Genomic DNA, 20,955 nt, shown 5'->3' on the forward strand with positions numbered 1-20,955 from the left:
AACACTGAGACAGATCAGTCCCTGTAATAGTAAATAATTCTAAATACTGCCAAGGTTGTAATTACTAGCATGAAGCACAAAATTTGCATATTCATTTCAGCAGTGTTTTAGGTTTCTTCATGTCACTAAGAGCTGGAGTGATGGCTTCATATATATGTAACATGTTCCTGCTAAAGTTAAATCAGCCTTTATATCTATACCTGTGCCAAACTCTGTAGCAAAAATCTTAAAATCAAGTCAGTGAAGATGATAGGCCATTATACTTTTGGTATCTGGAGGCAAGAAATAATTTCTGAAAACGGCACTGAGTCACAACAGTCCATGTGTAGTGAGACTAAAAAAGGATGCTATCAGGATGCTATTACTGTTGGAGATTTGTGAATACTGAGATTACAGCAATCAGGGGCTTTAAACTTCTGAAAATTAATGTTTCCCAAGGTAAGGCAATCTTGGCATGAGTACTTTTCAGTATGCAGAAGGCTGCTTCTGCATTTAAAAATTTGTACTTTATTTAAGAATTGAAATCACAGCTCTTTGTGTTAAGGTGATTTCACAAACTATAAACTTGAGGTTCTTTTGTTTTATGCTGCCTTCAATTAAGTATTGCAGCATAGCTGTTCTTGCTGGTATAACTTAAAAAGTTTTTAAAGGGGTGTAATAAGTGAATGAAAGAAATGTCTCTGTCTGAAAAATAACTGCTTTTTTTCAGACATTCCTCTTTATCCTGTTTTAAAAGACTTAAGATGAAACCTGCCTGTTTTAGGTGTTTCTGTACTGACTGCTTTGAGGGCTGAACCCAAGAGTTCCTGATCCAAATCTAGAAGATAAAGTTCTGTTTAAAGGGAATTTATCTAGAACCTGAGTGCCCACCTCCCCATTTGCCATTCTGATGATTTCCACTGATTAACCAAAGCACTGCATAGACTTTTATTTCACTTGTAAAGCTCTCCTGATGCCTGTAAACATGCAAGTCCTCACAATTGCCAGTGTCTTGGCAGGACTTGGTCCCTGATCAGCTCACTTAAGCAGCAGAGTGGGAAACTAGGAATCCCTCTGCCCCTACAGCAGGGGGACCAGTGCTTCACTATTTTGCAAAAGATGACTAGCACACTAACAAGCTTATCAGAAGTTAGAGTAAACCCCCTGCACATTAAAACATTCTAAAAGACTTGCTTTGCCACATTCTTCCCATTTTGTATGTACAGTAGTGATTAGAAGTTGACATTTAGGAACTTAGCTTACTTTACTTACATTTTTATATTTTAAGTCTGGATGAACCATCCAGACTTTTGCTTGGCAAGTGAGTACCTTAACAAGGCCGTCAGCCTGCTTCCCTGCTCTGCTGTCTGCTGCCGGCTTTTTCTCCAGGGCAGGACACTATCACCGTGGCTATTAATGCACCAGCATACAGAGCTACACCCATTGCCACAGCCTGACTGTTCTAAGCACACATATGGGAGGGAAGGCTGAAGATGAGAGTATAAAAAGAGAGGCCTCTTTCAGCTTTCTCAAAGGGAAGGGTAAATGGGCATCTCCAAGTCTTGTCAATTATAGATATCAAAGGTAGTACTTCAATGCCTGTTGAGGGACAGGATTTAAAACTGTCTTCTTTTCACTGTGTTCCATGTTTTCTGCTCATAAATATTGCTTTGGCTACTTCTGCTTCTTCCTTTTCTGGGTGCACTCTGTAGGCTGCCTAGGCATTTTCCACAAAGTTTGGGGTGCAGCTGCAGAAACAGGTTGTAATTACCTTAAAATAATCTGATTCCTCTACACACTGTCATTTTCTGACATGTCAGAATACCTTATTTTCTCTTCCATCCTTTCTCCTCTATACTGCTGCTGTAAGTACTATGCCATGTTCCAGTATGGAAGTGACTGAAAGATTTATTTTTGACTGTTATGTTTTGTTTGTTCTTTAAAAGAGACATTAAGTATTCTGACTATGGTTTGGGGTTTTTTTTGCTTGTTTGCTGTTGTTTTGTTGTTATTTTAATCCGAGCTCTAGAACATTATTATCTTTCAAAAAGGAGAAAAAAAAAAAACTGAGAGAAAATTCAGTTTGAATATTTTATGAGAGATGTAAGGCTTCTGTGTTCTGTTCATTTTATTTTCATGTTATTTTTTTCTTCCCTTTAAGGGACTAGTTGTTGAAACTAGAGTTGGGATAAAAAAATATAATGCAATGTTAAGACTAAGCTTTCTTGTATGGTGGTAGTATAATTAATTTCTTTCTTTGTTATTATTGCTGCCTACTATGAGTTACTTTTCTCAGGCTGCCAAATGTAAAGAGTCCATAGTTATAAGTTAGTAGCGCTACTATATCAGGGGTAGGAAATTTTTATGAACTTGGTCCTTGTGCAATTAGATACAGTGCAATCTTTGAAGAAAGCAAATGTGAGCTTGTACACTTAAACCCCCCAGTATTTGAGTTGACTATAATAAGCAAATAATTTGAAATGTTCATTGTTTTTGTTGTTGTTTTGTTTTGCTTTTTTTTAAGCAGAGCCTGCTTAATTTACTGTCCCCAAAATGTTACTGTTCAAGGATGTGCTCTCTGAAACTTAGTGGAACTTGAGGTTGTAACTTCATCAGTCACTCTATATTAGCATTTGTTGAGCAGTCTTGTGAAAAAATGTTTGTTCAGCAAGTTGGCATTTAAAGTTATTTATTAAAGATGAGCTTCAGCAAAGCCTGTAAGTACTTTAAATCTTATTTCTAGGCATGTGAGTGACTCATCTGACTAACGTTCAGTGTGCTTGCTCACATACTGTGTAGTTAGGCTAGAGAGGTACAGGCAGAATGAACTTACACCTGCACACCCATGTGGTTTCTTTTTGGTCAAGTATGTATATCTACACTAAGCAGGGCCATGGAAGGCAGAGTTTTCAGTAGCATTTGTGGAAAAGAATCCATGGTTAGATTTGCAGATGCTGTCCATCACTATTACTTTCTGCTTAGTGGACTGACTAGTGCATTTTTAGTGTTAATTTTATTGTGTGCCTGTGGTTTTCTTGTGTCTTGAGTTTGTTGGGTTGGTTTTTTTTTTAACATCTAGATTTCTTAAAGTTTGAGGTTTTTTTCTTTGAATGCTTTAAAGATTAAAATAAATGGCCTTTTAAACCTCATTTGTATTAATCTTATTTACTTCCGTCCTTACAGAAGAAATACCACATGCTCTTTAATCTTTATGATTCAAAATGTTCCTGGTTCCATCACCTGTAGAAGTCTGGACCTTGTCCTGATCATAAACTTAGCCCTTCTGAAATTCTTATTTTTATTTTAGCTTTTGGCTCATCCTCATTTATTAGTTTTCCTGCATCATTTGGATAGCTAGTGATTGATAAATAGGTTTATATAAAATTTAAAAAAAACGAAAGTGTGCTTCTGTGATGAATCTTTCTATAGTAAAGTCTTTAAACATATTCCCTGCTTTACTACTTCTGATGAGCTTTTTTTTGTTGCTTTTTAGTAGTAGCATGCTGGAACTCATAGTGATGTACAGTGTTGCTCACAAAGGGATTTTTGTTGTACCTCAGGGAGTTTTACAGCCCTTGAAGCAGTTTTGCATTGCTGTGAATGTATTTGCTCTCAAGCTTTTTCTGCTGACCAGAATGAACACTAGAAACCGAGTTGCTCCTTTGACCTTGATACTCTTTTTCCCATAGATAACCAAATGTGACTCCTCACCAAGAATGTAAAGACAGGATTTATTCCTATAGGTATGTCAACTGACTTAAGGGATGAAGAACTGCTGGGGCATGGGCCCTTAAGCACTTGTGGGAGGTGAAAACTTGTAGGCCTAGGCAAATAGGTTGTTAGTCTATACTAGCTGCAGCTGCCAGAATAAAAGGAGGCAATAGCTGGGTTACCTACAGGTCATTTTTCAACCTCATTTTGCAGACACCAGCTGTAAAGGAGAGAGATTATCAATTTATCCATATAGGGTATAGTGAAAGGCCTGGAAATGCACTTCTCAGAAGGATACTAGTAAGAGCATAATGCTTAGACATGCTCGAATTTATCTTTTGTCAATGAAGAACTTATAAAGAAAGCTTTTTCTTCAGTCTGAGTTTCCAGTGGCCAGTCTGCTTCTGATAGATGGCTGGATTTTCAACAGTTAGCTATCTGGTTTACACTGGAGATTTGCATTTCTACCTGGTCTTGTCTTTCAGCATTTTTTTTCTGTAGTGTAGTACAGGAACTGCACAAACAGAACATAATAAATAAATAACAAGGAGTAGCAGATGCTATGGTGCAGAAAGCATGCTTTATTTCAAATAAACAATTCTATCTCAAGGAGGTTCAAAAGCTATAAAGATTTATTACTACATTAGGAGAACTAAAGCAAATTGAAGTTTAAAGTGGTATTTGATGTTGTAACAACAGTTTGATTTCAAACTGTGGTTCATTGCTTAGTTGCCTGGAAGTGCCTACTGGACATCTAATACTACTACTACACAAACTCAATCATCTATGAACCTCCTAGATTGGGTACTGCTGCTGCATTTGAGTACCTAAATAGCTTTGTTGATTCAGGGGATGGCCAGGTGATGTTACTTTCTTAAAGCTATTCAGGCAGTCAGCATGTCAGAAACAGTACACAGACAGTGGATGAACAAAGTGCTGGCCGCTTGCACTTTGTCCAAAAATTGTCAGTCAGGTATGGAAATCATGACATAATCAGATCCAATGTAAAACATTAAGTCAGTGCTTACAGGAGGGTAATTGCAAACATGACTAATGCCTTACATTTCTGATTCAACATAAATATTTGTGCATGTATGAAATACTATGCACAGTATCAACTCTTAAGTGTAGGTAATCTTCAACAGGGAGTCTCTCTACCTGTTGAGGCATTCTTAAGACATCAACAATGAGTTGAGGCACAAAAATTAGTTAAATGTTGAGCAGGGTAGTCGTTTGCTATGAAACTTTCTCCTACCAACTTTTAGTTCCAAAAGTTATGTTTCAAAATGTCATAAAATAAATGGTACAAAACTTCATAACCGTTACATTCGGCTATATACAGTATGTACATGTCAGTGAAAAAAAGTGTTCAAATTTCTTAGGTCAGTAATGACTATAAGTCATAATGTATAGCTTTGGACTTTGTCTCATTCAGGTAGGTACAAAAATATTTTTTTCATATTTACAGATCAGATATTTCAGTCCACAAAAGAATCACTTGTAAAAAAAAACAAGTGTAAATAATACAGATCAAGCTCTCTAAATTGATCGAATATTAATATTCACAGTGGCAGAATCGGTACCATATTCATTTCCTAAATTCAGAGTATAAAGACCACCATCATTCTTCTGGACATCCATGATGATCAGGGTGGTTAGGTCTTCACTGGTTTCAATATGGAATCTGCCTTGCTGGTCCTGACTTGTAATTTTTCTCCCTCCACAATACCATGTAATTTCAGGAGCAGGTTCACCCGAAAAGGCACAAGATAGTGTGAGCACTTTTCCTTCCTCAATGCTGATATCGGATGGGAGAGCTTCGATTTTGGGTGGTGCTCCTTCACAAAACAGGAGAAGAAATAACAAATTAGTTTGTTTCCACTAGTACATGCAGCAGGTTTACTCTGCAAGATATTTGAAACACCCACACTACCAGTAATTGCATTGCTCACCTCTCAGACCTGATTTAAGCATTTTACTAGTTGAACTCTCCAGTTGAGCCATACTAGATATCCCCATAATACTGCTGGAACTCATCTCTACAAAGGATTCTTTCACGGAGGACATGCTTTGGGCAGACATGCTTGCAAATTTCATTTCAGTCATGCTGCTACTGCTGAAACTGCTGAATGAAGCCTCTTGTTTAGAAGAAGCCATTTGAAAGGACTGAGAAGAAAAACTTTCGTGCATGCTTGCGTCGCCACTTGTCTTCAATACTACCTCTTTCGGGGGTTCTTCAATTAGAGCTGGGGAGCATCACAAACATAGAAGGAAAAACCAATAACGTCACATTAACGAACAAAGTCATGCAGTTCCATATGGTTAATTTTACAGAAATAAAGAGACAGCACAGTTTGCTTTCAACGGAAAACTGCAGTGGAGTATAAAACTTTATAATATTTTGATTCAAGATGTCAAATTAGAAATAGTAATTTATAAATTATATAAGTAGGAAATTCAACTGTTAATAGTATGAGCTTGAAGGAAAAACAAGAAAAAAAAGGTTGTCACACAGCATTTCCTATTAATGCCACTACTAGAATTAGACTATAGAATTAGACGTGTGTTCAGGTCATGTTTGTAGAAGTGAAATATTTTCAAGCTCTCACAAACATGTTATAGGAAAGTCTGTATTTCACTGCATTGTTCTGTAGCTAAAAAAGTCATCAGTCACTGTAGCTTTCCTTTAAACACAAGCACAATCATGCAAGCAAATCATAGCAGCCCCTTGATGCTAGGAACTGGGATATGATACAACCCAGTTCAGTTATGGCTAAGTTACCATAAAACTTTTTAACTGTGGAATGTCTTTGTTTTATTGGAACAGATTCCGATAGTAAATGAGGAAAGAGTAATTGCCAGCACCAAGGTCTTAACAAAGTCACGTAGAAGGAGTGCTCATAGCCTTCTGTTAACATGCATCTACTGATTCAATAGAACATCTGCGTGCTCCTCCTATGGGTGTCATAAAGGTTCTAATGCTATTATTTTAATTCTAAATACATAACATACAAAACAAATAGGAACTTGTTGAAATACCTAAATCAACATGGCCAGTGTTTTTTTATCATAAGTCATGTTAGTCAGCACACCACAGCAAAAAATTGTGACAGGTCTGAACACAAGACACAGAGAACAAACTTACGGAATACAGTCAAAGATGCAGTAGCAGAGCACTGCCCATGGTAATTTTTTGCTTTGACTGTGTATTTTCCAGTGTCGCTCACTGATGCATTTCGAATCTCAAGAGAATAAATGTTTTTAGAACGTGTTACTCTGATGAGCGATGAAACAGCAATCTGAGGAGGGAAAGAAATTTGTTAAGATCAGTTTTATGAATAATTCTAGTCTTTTGAGTAAATGCATTAAATAAATACTTACAGGTTGATTATTCTTAAACCACTCAATTTCAGGAGAAGGATCCCCAGAAACTTCACAGGTGAACAATACATCTTGTCCTTCATTGACATTTTGAGACTTAGGCTGTGTGATAAATGTTGGTTCGTTGGAAAGCTCTTTAGAAAAGGTCAGAACATACTGGCATTTAATAATGCCTTCATCAGTTTTACCCTCACAAGTCAGTATACCTTCATCCTTATTACTAGCCTTTTTGATAGTTAGTGTGTGATCACTTCCAGAAACTCCATATCTGTAATCCTCTGAGTTTCTCAGCTCCATTCCATTCAGCACCCATTTTACTTCAGAGGCACCAGGAATGTTGGCTTTCAGCATCACTTTCTGCCCTTCAGACACTGTCATTTTAGTGGAAGAAGTTTTAATTTCTGCTTTCAATTGTTCGACATCTTCAGTAACAATTGACTTTTTAATGACTTCTTGAACTGCTGCTTTTTCTTTTGTTGCCACTGCTGATTTCTTCTGGGTAGAAACTGTAATCACCTCCTCTTCTTTCTGAACTGATTTATGAATTTCAGATACATCTTTTATCTGGGAATGGATATTTTTAAATACTTGGCCTGTAAATTGGAAGTTGGTTTTTGAAACACCTCCTTCCCCAATAATTTCACAGGTGTATTCTCCTTCATCAGATTCCATCAGCTCATGGATTTTGAGCTCATAGGTGCCATCAGCTGCATAATGAAACTTGAAACGATGGTTTTCTTTGAGTTTTTTGCCATCCTTATACCATACCACTTCTCTGACACTTAAAACACTGCTTTCAACTGCACAGGATAATTTTACCTTATCTCCAAGAGTTTCTGCTTTCAGATGCTGTTTTATCTTTGGTGAAGAAGCAGTTGGTAATTGTACTTTCTCTGATGGTACTGTTTTATCTACAGGTGGTGACTTTGCTTTTGGGGGGCTGCTGATGGGTTCAGGAGATTTCACCCGTTTAGGTGACTTGACTGGCTCTGGAGACTTTACACGAGGCTCAGGAGATTTGATTCTTGGAGGTGATGTAATTGTTTTTTCAGGAATTTTTGTTCTCTGAATGGTCAAAGTGAAATGTGCTTCCTGTCGTCCTTCAGAGTTTTCCACCACAACAGTGTAATTTCCTTCATCTGACATCTGGACTGAAGAAATTTCGAAGGCAGACTTGTACTGTGTTCGTGTCACTTGGAAGCGCCTTGAAGAAACAATGGGTTGACCTGCACGGACCCATGTTATTGTTGGTGCTGGTTCACCATCAACGTCACAGGAAAATCTTGCAGTCTCCCCTTCAGAAACTGTGATTGACTGTGGTTTTGTTAGGATTGTTGCTGGTAGAGTGCTTTTAAATGCCCTGTGTACAGTTCTTTCTTCCACTGACTTTTCTTCAGCTGCAGTGACTTTTTCTTCAGAAGAAGCATAATGTTCATATGATAAAAGTGATTCTCTTGTTGCTGACATTTCTGATGTAACCTCTCTTACTGAGGAACTTGCTTCTGTAGCAGATGCTTTCTTAAATGAGGAGACTGCGTATGCCTCTGTTTTGGTCAAGTCGGGTAAAATTGACCTTGGTACTTCTTCATCTCTCCGTTGGGAAGAGTATGTAGTGTAATCTCCTCCAGTAACATCTAGTGTTGCATAATCAGAGCATTCTCCTTTGTAGTTTGTGCATACAACCCGGTATGTTCCACTGTCATCAATGTGGCAGTCGAGAATCTCCAGGGTTAATACCCCACTGGTATTACTAAAATGTATCTTGCTACTCTCCTGGAGCTCGATACCATTATGGTACCACTTTACTTCAGCAGTTGGTTTTGACTGGACATTTAGAATGAACCTGGTATTATGGTTACATGGGACACGGTGTGAGCGCATTCTCAGGGTAATGCGAGGAGCATGATCAAGGGTGAAAGGCTGCTGAGTCAGAACTTCGTATTTCCTCTCCATAGTTTTTTGAGTTTTCAAAGCGGATTTCATGGATTCATATCTAGAAAATATATCAAATCTTGCCATCCTTTCAAACCTTGAGAGTGATCTTTCACTAGAAACTGGGCTAGGTGAGCGTGGTCGAGTTCTCTCTGGTGTTGGGGACCTTCTCTCACTTTCTTCCGGAGGCCGTGAGCGGGGTCGAATTAATTCAGATACAGGACGCATCAACTCTATGTAAGTTGGCGAGAGAGATCTTCTTCTCCTTAATAATCTGGAGGGAGGTGAAAATTCCCTTTGAGCATAATGCATCATTTCTATTTCTTCTTCTTCCTCTGATGTTATCTCTGTTATTTCTCTTTCTCTCCTTCTCCTGAGTCTACTCTTTTCCTCTTCTGCCATATATTCAAGCTCACTTCTGTATTCGGAGAGTCTTTGAGCAGGGCCAACTGGACGGAGCAATTCTTCGTCCTCTCTTTCATCCATTATTCTTTGCTTTTGTTTAGGTGGTCTGTAGGTTGCTTTGTCATAGCGCTGACGAAGCTCGGCATAGCTTGCACTGGTGTCAGCTTTAGTTGGGATGTGATAGCTTGAATATCTCATCTCTCTTTTTCTTTCTTCCTCTGAACTGACTTGTGCTTCTGCGGTAGAATACCGAAGGGAAGATAGTTCAAAGCGTGGAGGGCTTCTACTTGGTGGGGAAGCAGAAAAGCCTAGTTCCAGCTCTTCTTCAAGGCGTAGTCTTTCTTCCTCAGTTCTTTTCATGGCTAAGTAGTCATCAATAGGCATCAGCAATTCCTCGTCAGACAAGTCACCAAGAGATCGCCTTCTTGGCCTATAGTAATACTCATAGTCTGGAGATGGGGCACGCCGACGTGCTGGTCTCACAGTTTCAAGATCATCTTGTGTTAGCTTCGGTATGCGCCATTTAGGCCTATACTGATCAGTAACTCGTGGCAGGGGCATCACATAGAATTGCTCCCACCTGGAAAGACGTATGCGTTTCTGTCGTTTCTGAACAGTTCTATCTAGTTTTCCTGGCATTTCATACTGATCTCGCAATCTCTTGTACCACTTCATGTCTGACAGAGGCACAAAGTGTTTAATGTTCAGATCTTCTTCAAGAGTGGTGGGCACATGTTTGCGAGGCTCTGGGACCTCGTATGGCATACGAAGTCTTCTTTCTTCCTTCTTTTCTTCTTTCTTGATTTCATATTCACCCTTGACAGTCTTAGTGCTAACAGCTGGCTTATATAAGATAGCAGCTTCTCTGAGAGCCTCTTGTGCAGTTTGTGTCAGTGGAACAGCTTCAACCCCAGAGAGGATTTCTGCCATTCGCAAAGTCTTGTCAATTTGCCTCTGTACGTGCTTCTCCCGCTCTTCTTCAGTTTTGTACTCACGCTTGACATATTTCAAACGTTCAACTTTTAGGTAAGCCTGGCAGCTTGTAGATCCAGCACTGTTTGTAGCAGTAACTCTGTAATAACCACTGTCTTCTGGTAAAGTATCTCTGATATGCAAAACATAATAATCTAGACCTTCATGAATTATATCAAAGTTAGGACCACAGGATAGAGGTTGACCATCTTTCTCCCATTTCAGTGTTGGTTTTGGTACGCCAGATACCCTGATCTCAAAACTGACGCTTTGTCCTTCTTGACATTCAGCATTTGCCAGGAGTCTCTTGAACATTGGCCTTAATGTGTCATCTGCTGGAGGTGGATGTGGAATCACAGTCAGCTTAGCTTTGCAGCTGTCCTCACCATATTTATTGCGTGCCACAATACTGTATTCAGCATCATCCTCTTCAGTGACGTTATTGATGATCAGCTGATAAAGACCCTTGTCTGATTCAAAAGTATATTTCTTATCATCATCACCAGGTTTGATTTTCTGGCCTGATTTGAACCATGTTAAGCGAGGTTCTGGGTGAACTGTTATAGTTACTCCAAACCTAACATTTTCTCCAACGTATGCAGTGCGGTTATACAAAGGCAGAGTAAATTCTGGTGGATGCTCTAGTAACCTCATAGTATCAACCCGTCGTTTCACTTTCCGAACAGTTCTGCATCTGTAGTGCTCAGAAATTTCTCTCTCACCTTTAACAAAAAGTTCTGCATAAGAGCTGTCTTCACCATAGTCATTTACTACCTTGCATCTGTAGGTACCATCATCAGATTTAGAAACATCTTTGACATACATGGTTGCAACACCTTCATCATATTTGATTTCATATTTCTCATTGCTTTCTAATTGTCTCATACCAAAGTACCATGTGACTTGTGTGGACTCATCATAGTTTTCAATCCTGCATACATATTTGGCATGCCCTCCTTCTTCTGCAACGGTATGCTTGATCTGGCCAGCAATGGGACCAATGTCTATTGGTGCAACTTTAACTTTAGCCACCGTCACGCCTTTCTGAGACCTAATTGCTCCACCACAGGAGATGCGGGCTACTGACACAACTGTGTTCCACTCCTTCTTTACTAGAGTTTGGTAGTAACGCCTGTGCCTCAAGGTCTTGATGACTTTAGTGCTGGTCTTTTCTGTCTGCTGTTTTAGCCACACGTGGTCAAGTGCTTCAGCAGCTGTCATCCGAGCTTTTCTTTCCTTTACTAGCAGGCGATCAATGAAGTCCATGGCCTCAATGCTTACATCTTTGAATGCTTCATCATCAAAGTTGTATTCAGCATTTAGAATATTTTCAATAACTTGTTGGTTTGTTTCAGCAATGAAAGGATTAATACCACTGAGAAGTACATATGCTAGAGCACCAACTGACCACATGTCAGTAGCTGTGCTGACCAAATCATGGTGGTGAACTTCAGGTGCATAATATTCAGGAGAAGTGAACTGGAGTCTAAAGCTGTCTCCAGGCTTCAATTGTCTGGCTTGACCAAATTCCACAATTTTAATGATAGAGCTTCTTCTTGTGAGGTAAATAATATTGTCTGGTTTAATATCGAAATGTCCAATGCTGTGGCTATGTAAAAATTCCAGTGCATCGCAGACCTGGCGTATGTAACTTACTATTTCTCTTTCATTCAGTTCAAATGAAGGTGTGCTGATCCTTTCAAAGATGTCAACTCCAGAAATGAATTCAAAGATCATGACCAATTCTTCTAGGCTCTCGAATGATTCATGTAGGTACAGGATATTTTGGTGCCTAGCAATGTTTAGAATGGAAATTTCTTTCTTTACCAAGACTTGGTCAGCACCCTTTACTTTGACAAACTTGGCCAAGTAAGTCTTTTTTGAAACTGCCTCAACACAGCGGTGTGCAATGCCAAACTGCCCACGTCCTAGCTCTTCTGCAATCATGTATTTGTCATACAGTTGCTTAGTAGAATAGTGAGCTGCTTTAGCTGTGGTGACTTCTCTGGTCTCATCAACTTCTTCATCATAGTTCATTACTCTGCTCTTATCTTCCTTTGTTATAATTGGATCAGTGGGTTCAGAAGGCTGGCTTTGGCCAAATTTGTTTTCTGCAATTACCCGGAACTGGTAGGTGGTCTTGCCAAATAGATTTACCACTGTGTATCTTGTATCACGAGCTTGTCCAACACGAATCCATCGCTCTGCTGTTGTAGCACGTTTCTCAATAATGTAGTTTATGATTCTGCTTCCACCATCAGTAGCTGGTTCATTCCAGGTTAAGTTGACAGAATCCCTTGAAATGTCGGTTACATTCAGACCTCTCGGTGGATCAGGCACATCAGCCACATCTAATTCAACTGTTTTTTGATCTATTCCAAATCTGTTTTTGGCACAAACAATGTAAAATCCTGCATCTTTCCTGTCAACACCATTTGGGAACACAAGAGATGTGAATGATCGTGTAACAATGACTTGGTAGTGTCCATTGCTGTCAATGAGGTCTTGTCCCTTCTGCCATGTGATTACTGGAGAAGGCTTGCCACTGAATGGAATCTTGATGCTTACTACTTCCCCACGGAGGGCATGAACAGCTCCCATGCCCTCCAGGTTCTTGGGCAAGTGAATCTTTGCAGGAACTGGAATAGAAAGAAAAAACAACACATGACCAAAAGCACACAAGAGCACCAATAGTCTAAACATTCAAAGCTTAAAAATAATTTGTCTTAGGACTCAAGACTCTTCATTCACCTTCAACATCCAAAGAGGCAGTGCAAGACACAGATCCTCCTTGGTTGGTAGCTCTAACTTGATAAACTGTGGCATCGTCATCTGTTACATTTGTGATGATGAGCTGGTAATATCCACCTTTGAACTCCTGTACCTTGATCTTTTCACCATCTGGCATGATTTCTTTGCCCTGTCTGTACCACTTGACAATTGGTTTAGGATGACCAGTGACCTTGCAGACAAATGTGGCATTAGCTTGAAATTTCACATTCAGATTCCTTAGCTCTTCCTTGAAATGTGGAGCTTTAATTGGTATATCCGATTTGGGAATGACTGGTTGCGATATCTCACTCCACTCACTTTCACCACCAAGATTTTCACATTTTACACGGAATTCATACTCAAGACCTTCAATAAGATCTTTCACAGAATAGACAGTTTCACGAATTTCATCTGTTGTTACCGAAATCCACTTGTTTTGTTTTTTCTCACGCTTCTCAAGATAATAGGTTCTAATCTTTGCTCCGCCATCACTTGCAGGTGGTTTCCATGAGACGACACAAGAATCCTTCGTGACAGCACTTGCTACTGGCTGACCAGGTTGTCCTGGTTTGTCTGTAAATAATAAAAAGGTTCAAAAATTGAACTGAGTGTGCCTTAGTTATTACAGGGGCATACAGAAACTGATATGTTGGTGTCCACTTACCAAATGGAGGCTTCATAACAACAACTGATGAAACCTCCAGTGCTTCACTAATGCCATATGTATTCTGAGCAGAGACACGGAAATAATAGCCTGCATTTTCAGTTAGGTTAACAATTCTACAGGTTGTGCTTGAAATGCTTGATGATACAAGTTGCCATTCTGCTCCTTCCTTGGCTTCACGTTTCTCTATGATGTAATTGGTTATCATAGCACCTCCATCATCCTCTGGTGGTTTCCAGCTTATCACTACAGAATTCTTCAGTATAGACTCTATGACAATTGGCCCTGCTGGTTTATCTGGCTTATCTGTAAAAGAAAAAGTATGGTATTTTAAATTCTTCTGCCAGTAAATCTTTGAGAAAATATTCTACAAAAATACTGAAAATAAAATAAATTACCTTGTATTTCCACATTAAGCACAGTATCAACTGTTCCAAATGTGTTACTGAGTTGAACTTTGTACTTCCCAGCATGAGTCTTGTGTTGGACATTCTTAATAGCAAGATGGGTATAATGCTCTGTGTTCTCAATAGTAACTGTTTCTGATCCTCTCAAAGGTTTTTTGCCGTGGAACCAAGTTATTGCTGGTACTGGCCGGCCAATATAAACGACGTGAATGCGGAGGGTGCCAGATGCACCTGCATAGTATTTCTCTTTCAATGGGAAGCCAGGATGGAACTGAGGGGGAGCCTGCAATAGTAGCTTGCCACTAGTTTCAGTCTCTCCAACATCATTGGTAGCCATACAAGTGTAGAGACCTTCATCCTCCTGTTCATCTGTCATTACTGTCAGTGTGTGGTTGCGACCATCGGACGACATTTTGTATTTTCGGCTTTGCACCAGTTCTTTGCCAAACCGGTACCATTTGATATCAGGCAAAGGTCTCCCAACAATCTGGCATGTCAGTTGTGCAGCTTCACCCAGTTTAGTTGTAACATCCTGCATTTCTTTTTTAATGGCAGGTGCTTCTCCAGCTACAACAAAGGAAATTAAAAGATAATTAATATAACTATGAAATGTTCCTCTGACTACATTTCTGGAAAATTATTTTCATTTGTACTTGAAAGACTGTTCTTTAGGACAGTCATGTTGGCAAATGACAAGTAAAACAAACAGGCAGCATGTTAAGTGCAGCACTGTTGTTTATACAGCAAATAACAATAATATCACAGCAAATATGACAATATATTTTTGCTTACATGTTAATTTAGTTTTCACTGCCATAGCAGTCCTTCGAGGTCTGCTGAGGCCAGTCTCATTTTCTGCAAAAACACGGAATTCGTACTCTGTAGCCTCCAGTAAACCTCCTACTATAAACTGCCTGTCCTTGATGCGTTCTTTATTGCATTTTTTCCAGGTGCTTTCTCCAGACTGGCGATATTCAACCCAGTATCCAAGGATCTCTTTGCCACCATCACTTTCAGGTCGTTCCCATTCTAAGGTAATGCTGTCCTTAGATATAGAAGTGATCTCAATTTCTCCAGGTTGGCTTGGTTTGTCTGAAAATCAAAACAGACACAATAAGAATAAATTCACTAAATGTCACTAAATTGCTCTTCAGAAGGTCTGTTAATGAAAATATTTTCTTACCAAATGGATCTTTGCATACAACTGGTTCAGAAGCAGGACTTGCTTCACTTTCACCAATATCATTTTGAGCAATGACTCGGAATTGATATTCAGCATCTGGAACAAGTCCTGTGACTGTGTACATTGTAGTGGTAATCTGTGTCTTATTATGCCGGACCCATTTTTCTGTAGATGTCTCTTTGCGTTCAATGAAGTAGCCAGTGACACGAGAACCTCCATCATCTTTAGGTCTGGACCAGGACAAGTTGACAGAGCTCTTTGTAACATCAAGCACTTCAGGTGGGTTGTTTGGAGGCTCTGGAGGATCTGTTAATAGTTGTAATAACAAAAAATAATGGAAATTATAGTGATGTAGCAATAAGCCATTTGAATTACTGTTGTACTTTTAGAACCATAAAACAGTAATTAAAAATTATTTTTAAAAACAAATCAAAAAGGGGACTTACTTAGAGGTGTCTTTGGTACTGCTGCTTCTTCAGATTTGAGAGACTTGCTAATACCAAAATGGTTTTCAGCAGAAACACGGAAGTGATATTCCACATTTTCTTTGAGCCCTTTCACCACTAGCGATGTCCCTTTCACCCTGGAGTCAACAGTGTACCAGGCAGTCTTGGGTACCTCTCGTCTCTCAACAATATAACCAAGGATATCTGCACCACCATCATCTGTAGGAGGTCTCCAGCTTACTCTGACAGAACGAGCTTGTATATCATCATATTCAAGTGGCCCTTCTGGTGGATTTGGAATGCCAATCACTCTGACTTTAATATAGACAGCTTTTTTGCCACACTTGTTTTCAAGTGCCAAATCATAGGTTCCTGAATCTTCTCTTTCTGCATCTTTGATCACAAGTTCTGTGTGAGTCTCAGAAGTTGCAATCATGGCCCTCTTGCTGATGTCGTGTCCTTCTTTTGTCCATTTGCATATTGGGATGGGCTTACCCTTAATGGGTATTGTAAGCCTGATAACGCCACCTTGTCTCACCATGAGACCTTCCTGGTATTTTTCATCAAGTTCGTAGTCAGGATATTCTGTAAACAAAATTGATGAAATTAGCATGTCGTGCTAGGTCTGTTTTACTGTCTGTTTTACAATACCAGCTTTAGGCAAAAACTTTTTAGGACAGCTTTCAGTGAACTCTAAGACTTGAAGTGTCTTACCAAGCATTTCTGTTATTTTGACTGTTCCTGGCACTTCAGCAGGTTCTCCTGGTCCACCAGCATTACAGGCTAGCACACGGAATCTATACTCAGCACCCTGTGGCAGATGTGTCAAGGTGTATTCACGAATCTTTGTTGGTGTGGTATTACATTTGGTCCACTCAAATTGATCGACTTTCTGCATCTCAATTAAGTAGCCAGTAACTTTAGAACCACCTTCATCTTCTGGTGGACTCCAAGCCAGGGAGACAGATGTTCTTGTAGTATCAGTGACTCTTGGATTCTGAGGTTTACCAGGTGGAGCTAGAAGAGAAGATCAGATTGGGGAGGGCATCTCTTTTATGAATATTTAAAAGGTGTAAGAAATGCTAACTTGCAACATATGATCTGTATGAAATATACAGGATATATACAGGAAAACTTGGAATTAAAGATTTTTAACTAGTATTTTATTGTCTTTCTCCAGTCAGAGTCTCATTAGTCAACACAATACAAGATAAATTTCCAAACTGGAAAAATAAATTTTACTAATACCATTCCCTTCTGCCATAATGTGCTTAATTTATTTAGGAAGTTACTTACCAATGGGATCTCTGGCAACTGCAGACTTGGAAGGACGGCTAGGTTTCCCAGTGCCTCTGGCATTGATTGCTGTGACTCGGTGTTCATATTCTAAACCTTCAACCAGCCCAGTGGAACGGTAACGAGTCATAGTGACCGGAACTTTATTTACACGGATCCATCTATCTGCTCTAACCTCTTTGCGTTCCACAATATAACCAGTAATCTGTGAGTCACCATCATCTTCTGGAGGATACCAAGTTAATGTCATGCCATCTCGAGAGATATCAAACACTTCTGGAGTGCCAGGAGGACCAGGAATACCTGTTAAAAACATAACACAGAATTGGTGAAAAAGTGTCACATGATCCTACATATTGGTAATATGCAAGATATTATGAATAATAATGTAATATGAATTCCCTATCAAACTTTTTTAATGAGCAGATATCAAAGTATTATACAAACTAAACCACTGAAATACTGCTGGTTTTGTAATGGAGTAAAGGAATTTTTAAGGCTAGTGGTAGACCTGAGCAGAAAATCCAAGTTTACAATCCAGGTTCTGTGCAGTGCATCTATAATACTTACATAGATTTATGGATGGCATATTTCTCTGGAAATATAACAAGACTACTGTGCATTACAATGTATCATTTTATTTGGTGAAAGAAAGTAGTAACATCTAGAAAAAATTATTTATATGTGTATATATATGTCCATTTAAATACACATATTTATCTTAAGAGACAGAGAATAAGCAAAAATTCAGACTTACGGATTCTGCTCTTGCATTCTATAATTTCAGACTGCAGGTAAGATCCAATGCCAAAGCGGTTTGTAGCAGCCACACGGAACACATATTCTGAACCTTCAACAAGTCTGGTGAACTTAAATGTTGTCCTGGTTACTGACTCTGAAACTGGCAGCCACCCAGGACGGTGAGCATCACGCTGTTCTACCACATAGCCGCTAAGAGTAGCTCCACCATCCAGTTCAGGTGGCTCCCAGGAGATGGTTACATAATTGGAATCAACTTCATCAATTCGGATAGGTCCAACAGGTGGTCCAGGTTTGTCTAGGAAAAAAAAAAAAAGAAAATCAAAAGATAAAAGGAATCATATCGATAATGGAACAGTGTTCACATGGAGAAAGTTCATGGACAAATGTTTTCATAAATCCTTACCAAGGATTATGACTTTTAATGTATCAGTAACTGTTCCAGTTGTATTCTTCAGTTCAAGTGTATACTCTCCAGTGTCATGTATGGTGGTCTCACGCACAGTTAATTTAGCTATTTTGGCAACAGTCTCTATTTTGATGCGTTCTGATTCTTTCAGTTTAGAACCAGCAAAGAACCAAGATGCAGTAGGAGGTGGCCGTCCTTCAATTGGTATAGCTAACTCAATGGGCTTGCCAGCAGGTACATGAATTGTCTTCTGAGGTATTCCAGCAAAGTCAATTGTTGGTAGAACTAGAAAAAGCCAGTAATTGGTACTTTAATATCCATTTCATAAATACTATGGTCATTTAGTGTAAGCTTCACCCTTTTATTACCAGTAAATACCTACCTTTTTGGTCTTGTACTGTCACTGCTGTGACAATCTCTCGTGGTTCTGACACACCCTTCTGATTCTGTGCTCTGACCCTGAACAAGTATTGTTCACCTTCATTAAGAGAGATAACTGTGTGCTCGTAGACGTTAGGCTTCAGTGTCACTACCTTCAACCATCTTTCTGTTCCAGCTTTGCTGGCCTCAATAACATAGCCAGTCAATCTGCTTCCACCATCATGTGGTGGTTTCTCCCATGCAAGTGTAACAGTTGATTTAGTCGTGTCAATCACTTCAAGCTTTTGTGGTACCATGGGGACATCAGATACTAGTACTGCATCAGATGTTTCACAGGCTTCACCAATGCCGTAAATATTTTCTGGCAGTACTCTGAAATAATACAAAGCTCCTTCTAGAAGTCCAGTAACTCTATAAAATGTCTTGCTGCATTTGGTAGTGACAGTCTTGTAGGCTCTCATTGAAGCTTCACGTTTCTCAATAATATAGTTGTTGACTGGGGCTCCACCATCAATGGCTGGAATATCCCAAGTAAGAGTCACAGAATCTTTTGATGCTTCCTTAATTCTAACTGCAGCTGGTGGACCAGGTGTATCTAAAACAACCAAACAAAAATAGTGGGGTTTTTTTTGTTTTGTTTTTGTTTTTTTACATTTTGTCCTTTCCTTTTACAGTGAATGACTGATTCTGCATTTTAAAAAGACAAACCACCAAATCAAAATACTAACGTTTGATTTCTGAAGTAGCACAGTTTTAGAAACTATGTATGTTCCATTGGATCACATTGTTTCCCTGACAGCCCAACTGTTCACATGTTATTTAAGCTTCAAGCTTCCTTTGAAGTTAGTGACTTTTGTATTCCTGAACAATGTGGACTATGATGTAATGCCCACATACAATTTTAGCAGTACTTACCATAAACTCTTACAGAAACAGTTGCAGATTTTTTTCCTGATTGATTTTCAGCCTCAATGATGTATTTTCCAGCATCATACCGATTAACTTTATCCGCAATAAGCAGAGAGTAGCTGTCTGTAGTATCAATAATCGCTCGACTTACAAGGTCAACACCCTGCTTGCTCCATGTGATTACAGGAGGAGGTCTGCCAGAGACAGACACCATTAGGCGCAGGGAACCGCCAGCTCTGACTGTAACTGTCTTCTTCAGATCATCAGCAAGCTCAAGCTCAGGTATTTCTGATGAGGTGTGTAAGAAACATGGAGTTAGTTAATCTTTTAGTAGTTCTAAAAGAAAATATAATTATTCCTTAAAATATACATTGTCTTCAACTTACCTATTCTTTCCACAGGTTCTATTTCTGCTGATGAATCACTAAATTCGCTCATACCATTCACATTTGTAGCAGCAACTCTGAATTGGTATTTCTGGCTTGTTTTAAGACCAGTCACAGTGAACTCAGTATTCCTCAAAGTGGCAGTTGTATGTGGTCGATACCACTGGTCAGTACCTTCTTCTTTCATTTCAAGAACATAGCCTAAGATATCAGCACCACCATCATATGTGGGTTTTGACCATGCTAAACTTATGCTGTGCTTAGTAGTATCCACAACTCTTGGAGCTGAAGGTGATGCAGGAGTATCTTTGAGAAAGAGGAAAATGCGTTTCACATTGGTGCAGAAAACATTTTACAGTTTAAAACTATTTCTAATCAGGTAGTGCCAGGAAATACACTTAAAATGAACTATAACTTAACTTTATTCCAATACTAGCTAGTTTGGGAAGAAAATATATGTATCTTATTAAAACTCTATCTGGGGATTTATGCTCCATTATTAAAAGTAAATATTTTTAAAATGTGTCAACTTACATGATGGTTCTTTACATAACATGTATTGTGAAGCGTCACTAGGCTCACTGTTCCCAGCAGCATTGACTGCAGTGACACGGAACTGGTACTGGCTGCCTTCCATGAGACCAGTGACTTTCAGTCTGGTATCATAAATAGTGTAATCTCTGTTTACTCGTGTCCAGCGCAGACTTTTCCTTTCACGCTTATCCACAAGATAGTCCTTAATCTCACTGCCACCATCTGATTCTGGTTTTGTCCACTGAATAATGATATGTTCCTTGCCAACACTCACTTCTTCAGGAGCACCAGGTGGTGTAGGGATAGCTGTTTTGTTTGTTTTGTTTTTTTTTTAAGGTAAAAAAAATTAAATAAATTATTATTCAGCAAATTTTTTATCTGTGGGAAATATTCCACGAATTCTTATGCAGAATGGAAAGTAGTAATACT

At 39.1% G+C, this 20,955-nt stretch overlaps 1 protein-coding gene across 1 annotated transcript in view; it reads right to left on the minus strand.

The window, feature by feature from the left end:
• Positions 1-4,251: 4,251 nt before the first annotated feature.
• The window catches only part of TTN (titin), a 245,604-nt gene continuing 228,900 nt past the window's right edge, over positions 4,252-20,955 (minus strand). The window contains 18 exon segments of the mRNA XM_030454664.1: positions 4,252-5,528; positions 5,643-5,936; positions 6,836-6,989; positions 7,072-13,019; positions 13,132-13,725; positions 13,817-14,122; positions 14,215-14,790; positions 15,016-15,315; positions 15,407-15,712; positions 15,853-16,437; positions 16,567-16,869; positions 17,149-17,451; positions 17,906-18,205; positions 18,314-18,601; positions 18,699-19,292; positions 19,613-19,894; positions 19,993-20,298; positions 20,527-20,832. Of these exon segments, the coding sequence (XP_030310524.1) occupies positions 5,230-5,528; positions 5,643-5,936; positions 6,836-6,989; positions 7,072-13,019; positions 13,132-13,725; positions 13,817-14,122; positions 14,215-14,790; positions 15,016-15,315; positions 15,407-15,712; positions 15,853-16,437; positions 16,567-16,869; positions 17,149-17,451; positions 17,906-18,205; positions 18,314-18,601; positions 18,699-19,292; positions 19,613-19,894; positions 19,993-20,298; positions 20,527-20,832 (12,044 nt within the window). The 3' untranslated portion in view covers positions 4,252-5,229.

The sequence above is a fragment of the Calypte anna genome, chromosome 7 (assembly GCF_003957555.1).
Source record: "Calypte anna isolate BGI_N300 chromosome 7, bCalAnn1_v1.p, whole genome shotgun sequence".
In the NCBI taxonomy this organism is placed as follows: domain Eukaryota; kingdom Metazoa; phylum Chordata; class Aves; order Apodiformes; family Trochilidae; genus Calypte; species Calypte anna.